Source organism: Bombus huntii, chromosome 6 (genome assembly GCF_024542735.1).
Source record: "Bombus huntii isolate Logan2020A chromosome 6, iyBomHunt1.1, whole genome shotgun sequence".
NCBI lineage: Eukaryota > Metazoa > Arthropoda > Insecta > Hymenoptera > Apidae > Bombus > Bombus huntii.
In genome coordinates, this window is record NC_066243.1 from 7,162,933 (window position 1) to 7,171,496 (window position 8,564).

General features: G+C 29.8%; 1 protein-coding gene across 3 annotated transcripts; it reads left to right on the plus strand.

Annotated features, from left to right (window-relative positions):
• The first annotated feature begins 4,636 nt into the window (after positions 1 to 4,636).
• LOC126866572 (protein downstream neighbor of son homolog) lies at positions 4,637 to 8,135 on the plus strand. Of its 3 annotated transcripts, none has more exons than XM_050620343.1 (8): positions 4,637 to 4,772; positions 4,847 to 4,993; positions 5,272 to 5,899; positions 6,011 to 6,339; positions 6,412 to 6,617; positions 6,688 to 6,891; positions 6,959 to 7,145; positions 7,225 to 8,135. In XM_050620343.1, the coding sequence occupies exons 3-8, from the start codon at positions 5,298 to 5,300 to the stop codon at positions 7,398 to 7,400; spliced, it is 1,704 nt and encodes a 567-aa protein (XP_050476300.1). In that variant the 5' UTR covers positions 4,637 to 4,772; positions 4,847 to 4,993; positions 5,272 to 5,297; the 3' UTR covers positions 7,401 to 8,135. The 3 variants fall into 3 exon arrangements, with proteins under 3 accessions (XP_050476300.1, XP_050476299.1, XP_050476301.1); XM_050620344.1 differs by having other exon boundaries at positions 4,657 to 4,709; XM_050620342.1 differs by having other exon boundaries at positions 4,647 to 4,993.
• The last annotated feature ends 429 nt before the right edge of the window (positions 8,136 to 8,564 follow it).

Consider the following 8,564-nt stretch of genomic DNA (forward strand, 5'->3'; position numbering starts at 1 on the left):
CTTTCAAAGAAAGGACGCTCACCTACGTATGCATAGAAATCCCCGTGCTTGTGCGAGTTGTGCGCCTATTTTTCGTTGGTCGATAGTGTCGCCATCATTGAAGTAGTCGCCAATGTCGCCATGCGCCGATAATCTGTAGTTGATAACGTTCACTAAATTTTAACATTCTTTCAATTTTACAATCTTCAGTAAGTGACTCTCGTACGCTATTATAACTTAAACACGAATCTGCAAAGCGTATCTTCCTGGGACTCTCAGTTTTTGGAAAAACCAATTTTGAGAAAAATTGCAAATTTTCAACTTTGAAGATGTTTTGTGGATCTTTACGATAACAGCCAATGAAATAACATATTTTGTTATTGCACTATAACCATTTAAATGTGTTTAAATAATAATCAAAGTGAAAGAGATACCTGAAACGCAGCATGTTTCGCTTACATTTACCAATTTATCTCAAAAACTGAAAATCTGGAAGAAAATCTAGCCGTATCACGTGAGAAGGCAGATTTTTGCTAAGGAAAGCGTCAGGAAAAATTTAAGATCATGTTTTGATTCCAACGTAAAGCGAAAAAATTTGGCAAAATACGTGGCGACGGAAATGATACACAATGTTTACGGTTGCCTTGTTTGTTGCTCAGCACAACGAAACCATTAAAGCTCGACCTTTAGTTACCGCTACATGTTTTGCCAAACTATTTCGTTTTTACATCGAAATTAGAACATAACCTTTTAGTTTTTCTTGGTGTTTTCCTTTAGCAAAAATGCTTGCTCTATCGCGTGCTAAGGTGAGATTTTCTCCTAGACCTTTAGTTTTTGAAATAAACTGAGAAATGTAAGCAAAGAATGGTATGTTTTAGGTGTTCTTTTCGCTTTGATCATTATTTAAACATGTTTAAATGGTTATAATGCAATAGCAAAATATATCATTTTATTCGGGACAGTACACAACATTTTTTCATTTTAACAGCAACTCGATGGCACAAACTGTGGCAACTGATGGCAACTATAAAAGCACAAAACATTTCCAAAGTCGAAGATTTGCAATGTTTTTTAAAATTAATTTTTCCGAAAACTGAATTCTAGGAAAAAACGGTTTGGAGATTCGTGTTTAGCTTACAAAAGTCTATAAGAACCGTCTATTGAAAGTAACAAAATTAAATCGAAAATCAATCAAGCTATGTACAATATTTTCTTCTTAATCTTCATCTTCGCCTATTAAGTTTGGTTGCCATACCTCGTATTAACAATTCAGCACCGATGCTTGCTGACACCTCACTCTTCGCTTCATGTCTTAACACTGCGAATAGCAGCTCTGGACTAACGTCCTACTGAGTAAGGTCTATCGATATAAACCGAAAATTCTGTGTTGAAGTAAACACCTTGCCTTTGTCTGCAACAGTGGTTCCCAACTTTTTTTTAATCATAGCACATTTTAGGGAAGGTACAGATATTTTGGCGTTTTTTATATACAAACTTTAAAATTTACAATAGCAGATATGACTGTGCGATTAAAAAAAAAAGAAAGCGTATCTATAATTTACGACAGGGCGCAACTTTTGAGAATGACTGCTCTACAAGATTAATTTGTTTCAAGGTCTATTTCTTATGATGTTATTATTCTAAAAATATCGTTTGCTATGATTATTGAATATTCAAAACTTGTGCTTTCTAAAACAATAATCAAGGAAGTAACAATGATAATTTTTATTATTTCAAATTTTATTTAAAAATTAATAGCACTTTCCTTGAGAATTTTTGTGTAATTGGTTCAGTTGCTATATTTATTACTGTAAATTTTTCGTTTAAACCATTTTCGTAAATCTTAGTTACTATAAACACTAACAAGTAATAATCAACAGCGGAATGGCGGGTTCGATGATTTCAATATTAGACTGGCCTAAAAAATTAATAAAAACATATGTTACATTATTGATTTACAAAAAAACAATTTGAATAATAATTGTAGCAATCGCACTAACATGTTAGCTTGAGAGAAGGCAATAACGTTTCGCAAATTTGTCTCAATAACTCACTTCATATGTACTGCATTTGTCCATCTACAATTAAAATTTTAAGTATGAATCTACATTTACAATTATATGTAAATATGAAATTTTCTAACATATAAGATATAATATATATTTTATAATATATATTTTCCTTCGCGTGACACATAAATGTATTGTGTATATATGTATACCATGAATATATGACCAGAAATTTGTTCGGACACAACCGGGAGACATTCTCGAGGCAAACCTCGATGTGAGATATGTATTGCATTGACGTAACTCGATCTGATATCAAAAAATATAATTTTCTTTATTTTTTCTTATATTGTTACGAGATAATCTTAGACAAACTATTGAGAGTCGTACGATTAAAATAATAGCAAACACGTTTACATTTGTATTAATTTTTGTATTAATTGAAAGTTAAATGGGCAATGTTTAATTGACGAAGTGGAAGATTTTGAAAAACTGACAGAATACATATACATATATATATATGTGTGTGTGTGTGTGTGTGTGTAATCAGACTGTATTTGTAGCGTTTAATAATAATAATGACAATAAATATAAAAAATAAAGATAAGAAATTGTAAATAAATTGAAAATATTTAAATTATCTTTTATTATTATAGATATCTATTAAAATCTCCGCATGGAATGCAATATAATCAGGTTCTTTGTTAGGAACTATTTTTCCAGATTATAAAACATGTGGACTATTTCTTTGTCCTCTATTTCACTTTCTAGTTCTGTGTTTATTATTTCTTTTGATGATTCCATTGTATTCTGTACAATAGACTCTTCTTTTTCGCATTCCGTAATCCGCTCTGCTATCTCTTTTGGATTCAAAATTTCATTTTTACAAATTTAGTCTTGAGTTTTGATCCTTGGATCCGCCTCGAAATTTTCACACGACGATTGACGTTTCAAAAGTTTCCTCTACGCATTTTTAATACTTCTCGGTATTACATCGCTCCGTGATTTTGCAATAAAATCTATACAATCTTTAATATCACAGATGAGAAAAAATTCAAATGCTCTCGGACTGGCATATCTATGAAAAAAAGCAGCAGTAATTTATGTGTACCTGTGGAATTGGCACAAAATGCCACAGTTACATGATCTTTTCCCATTTTACTGCCATCCATCCATCATCCACCTCGATGGGTTAACGTTTTCTGTGCCACATTAAACTTGTTTCGTCCATGTTATAAATATCGTCTTCCTTAAGATCTTCGTTATGCAAAATTTCTGTTAATTGTTCAGTGAAGTTTTGTGTTGCTAATTCATCAGGATCAGCTCTCTCTTCATGTTTGGATACTTGACGTATTCCGTATCTGGATTTAAAATGCTGGAGCCATTCTTGACTGGCCGTAAAATTTGATAAACTGTCAAATTCATTTTCAAGCTCCTTCGCCTTTTTCCGTAGTAATGCATTTGGTACGATATCTCCTAACGCTCACCTTACTAAGAACCATTCGTATAATCGGGCTTCCATATCTTCATACGAAGATGCCCGTTGCCTCCGAGTCTGAGACTTGAGATTTTCGCTCAATTCACGAATAGATGTCGATTGCTGCCTGTATCTTCTTATAGTTCTTTGACTTATACCATATTTGATAGCAAGATCATCAATACTTAAACACTCTTCTAACTTCTGCAGAATTTATAAACATTTTCCCACAGTCACTGTGTATCTCTTCCCTGAAGATGCCATTATGAAATCTTTTTTTCACTTTGACAATATTTGAAAGTCATAAAAAATTTTTACTGGCACAAAGAACTCTTCACAATGTATTAATAATTGTTTTTAAAGGTATCATAGCATTGTTAACGAATATTACGTCACATGTTATGGTTTCGGACGACGAATTCTGTGGATGATGATAAGGATGTACTAGAAAAATCTGGCAACAAAGTGTAAAAAGTGATCAATCTTTTGCCAAGAGAATTAAGTTAAATATATTAAAGATATGTTGTGTTAAGTTTAAATAATGTTATTTATATTGTGTTACTCGAAACTCCTAATGTGGAATTGATTATAATAAGCTTACAAAAAAATTTTAATAATCATTTTGTAAATACTTTATTTCAATAATGCCCACGTCTGGTTGCTAATAGATTTAATTTTTTTTATAATTGTATTTACTGAACAATTTTTTAAACTAAAGAAATATACGTATATATATGTAAGTAGAAGTGGTAAAAGACTTCAAGCCTCACTCTAAACTGCACGTCGACTGTGTCATATTACATTCTATTTATTCTATCTTCTCACTCGCACTGCCTGCTTCTCATCCTTACCTTCGATTCATACACGGTACAACACAGTACAATTAACACAAGTCGGATAATTTGGTCCAATTGTTGGAAAGTCATCTCTCCAGATATATGGCCATTCCGTTACTCCTGATCTCGATCATTGGCCACATAGCCGAACATTACTGTACTTATTTATATAGGAGATTTATTGAAAAAAATGTATTGAAAAAAATGGAATGTTAATTTAGTTTATATTCGATTAAGTAAACTTTTATTATTTGAATGAGAAATGATAAGTAGCGATTGAAGGAGTCGATGAACTTCTATAACGTACACAACGTACGTAAGTATATATATGTATGTATATGTAATAACTGCTTATTTCTTATCCCTGGACGGATCAAATGCAGCTTACTACTTCAAATATCGTTTAAAGTACAGTAAAGTTACAAATATGTCTGTATTATAATTTGTGATTTTATTATCTATTCTACAATCGTAATTATACGTTATATTCCGATACGTGTGACATATTCTGACACATATGTAGTACATATGTATGTCCTATTTAGGTACTGGCTGTTAGTACGTTATAACAGGTTATAGTAAGTTTGAAACTCTTCTAATGTGCATGGGGCCGCCTTGTTTATAGTGTCAAGTGAGGGAATCTTTATTCAATTGACAGTATCTTCAGATTGATAAAAAGATTTTAAGAAACGGTGTGTATATTCTATCATATAATTCTTCTTTCAGTATTGTCGAGAATCATTTAAAACATCATAAATAAACAGAAATATAAAACATTTATTACTTTAACCTATCAAGTAAAACCATAGATAATGTGCAGAACATAACAAAAGCTAAATTCTACAGCATTATATTAAGAATATATAGAAGGATATTAATGTTATATCTTTTTTATATTTATATCTTTTAATATTAAACGTTATTATTACCATTATTATTAATTATCATTTATATTTTTTTTATATGATAGCATGACAAAATTCATTTCCATTACTAATGGAGGATCGAAATAAATTGCAATCAGAATGGAAAAGACCAGACGAAGTAATGCAGTTGCATCGTTTAAAAATGAAGAAGCGTGCCCTACAAGCACGTATAAACAATACACGCATTAATAAAAAAAATTTAGAATCAGAGCCTACACAAAAATCCAATAATCAAAATATTGTGTCCAATCATTGTGTAGGTCAAAAGCGAAAGAATCCTTTCATTAAAGATGAAACAGATAAAAAGTTTAATATAACACCTCCAGACATAGAAGCTAGTAATGATAATACACTATTTGAATTATTAAAAATAAAAGTCCCAAAAGTGAGTGAAACAGAAAACTCAATAAATGATTGTTCTTTAACATTTAGCAATGCATTTTTACAATTGGAAGCAAGTAAGAATATTTTGGATTTAGAAATACCGAAAGGTGAAAAATATATTCCAATAGATTGGACTTTAAAAACTAAAATGAGATTTATGTCTCCAAAACCATTTCCTTGGAATTGTAAATTGAAAACTAGCGAAGAAGCTTCTGGTACTACTGGTTTCGTAAGATGTTTGGATATTAGTGAACAACATTCAACTTTAGATACTAGTCCAAATGCAAGGTAATTTTTATATATTTTGTATATTTTAATATAATAAATAAATATATATATATTAAATATTTACTAAATTTAAAAAAAATATATATATCAATTAAAATATTTGTTAAACAGGTTACACCAATGCTGTTTAATATGGCAGCACCCTTCATTACCATGGTTGGAGTTATTTCCTCGTTCTACTGGGAAAGTAAGTGCAAGTTTAACAAGTAATTCTATGATAGTAAACAACATGCTCATTAAAGAAGCTTTATACAAAGAATGGAGTGAAAGCTTTAGGTCACTTTTTCATTTATTGAGAGCACGACAATGTCCATATTTTTATGTTTGTGCGACCAATTTTACTGTATTATTCCGCGCTGCTGGAATTTGTGGAATTTCTGAAGCTCATGCACTTTTGACACCTACAACACGTGGCTTTCGACAGTCTTTAAAACAGGAAGGTATGAACAAATTATAATATGTAGTGAAAATTTTTGACGTCATTTTATTTTTCATTTGCACGTGTTTCATAGAAATTGAATATACAATGCCTTTGAGAAAAGATTGTAAACGGCAATCAGATGTAACTGATTCAGGATGTGATACAGCAGACTCAGCTACATCATTGAGCTATACAGAGAATCAAAATCTTGATGATGAGGAAGATGAAACACAAGATGAATGGCTACAGAGCTTAGGAGTTGAAAATTCTGAAATTCGTAAAATTAATAATTCTCAAGTAATTTTACAGCATGTACAATTTTTTTTTATTTCCATACCGATACTAATTTTTTAAGATTTTTCTCTAGGCAAGAATGACATTAGAAAAAGAAACTGAACTGGACAATATGAAACAATCCTTGATTTTTGTAAAAGGTGTAGAGTCACAAGCTTTATTTAACTTTTTAATTAATTGTAAATCTGCTATTACAACAACTGGTCCTTTAGCAGGAGTACCTCCAACTCTTTTATCACCAGTAGCTTTTCACGGTGCAACATTAAAGCCAATTAGGGTAAAATATTTTTATATCTACAGTTGTGATACATAATAGAGTTATAAATTATTTTCATTTTTTACAGGTTAAAGAAAGCATAGTTCGTGTTGACAGTGAAAAATATTTTTCTCTGGAATTAAAAGGACCCCTCCTACCACATGTCTTACCTTCACTCTGTTCTTTAATGAAATCTAGTCAGTTAGAACAATATTCTGCAAGTTGTGCACGGTTACACTCAACAACTTCATTTTCAGCAATGAAAAATAATTTTGGTAAATGTTTTCTTCCATAAAATTATGATTGTTTATATAAAAATCATATGAACAGTATATAATGTTTGTATTTTCACAGAACAAATGGAATTAGGAAATATACCAAAAATTCCAGAAAATGTTTTTGGTAAAGAGAATTTGAGCGATTGTGGATTCAGTAGCGAGTTATTAAAGGATTTTTGTAGTCCTAACCCAACAAATATTCAAATTATAGAAAATATTAAATTTTCAAATAATTCGTATACATGGTCTTGACAAATAATTGTAATAATATAGGAGATTATAGCAAAGTTTTAATTGATTATATTTATTAATTAGTTTGAAGAAAAGAATTTAGATATTAGGATAATATGATTTATTCTCAAAACTAATCATCAATGAAATCAATTAATCGAAGTTATTTGGAGATTTAAAATTCATTGGGCCAGTGAACATCAAATTAAAATATTAAATATAAGGATCATCCGATGTTAACATAATATTAATTAGGACAGTAATAATTATTACCATTGCTATTGAAATCTATACATTGACTACAATAATGATTAAATGTATAACAGATCATTTACAAAACTGGCACTATATTAAAATCAGTAGAATAACCATAATTTGTGAAAATTTTTTAATGAAACAGTTATTTTACTGTGTAATAAATATTTAACAATAAATGATAATCGTTTATTCGATCTGTTTTAAAACAAAGTCGCTATAAAACTTTAAAACTATATTCTATCTTACCGTTGTTTCAATCTAATTATATTTGTTAATTAATTACAGTAGATGCACTGTAGATGCACTGTAGATGCACAGAAGATGCAAGTTAGTTTTTATATAAAACATGTGCAGAAAATAATAAATAAATAAACTATTATAACTTATATAATTTTAATAGAAATAAAATTAATTTTTATCGGTAAAAATGTTTTTAATATCTAAAAATTGTATTAAATTTACAAAAAAATATTGTTAATAAAAATCGTATAAAAATAATGTTGCTATATTTTTATTTGATATTCTTCACTTTTGGTGTTTTTTGTTTAACTACTCACAGAATATATTGGTCCTGCGAAAATATACGTAACAATAATTCATTACAGACAAATTTTCAAACGGGGGCGCGACGAAGGTGGGGTTCGCGGATGGACTACCCCTAAAAATAACGAATCGATATTCGCTCGCTGCCCCCGAATTGGTCGCCCGGTCACCTCGAGCGTGAACAATCAATTTATTGTAATAAGGTATTGTTTTGCTTATTTGTCTTCGGTAAATATTTAGTTTAATAAAGATAGAAATATTTTTTCGACTATTTAGAAATATAATATTTAAATTTATATTTTATCTAATATTTCAATTATACTGTAAAAGATTTTTATTTTGCACGAAAAATTTTTTAAAATTTTATTGATCATGTTACAAATT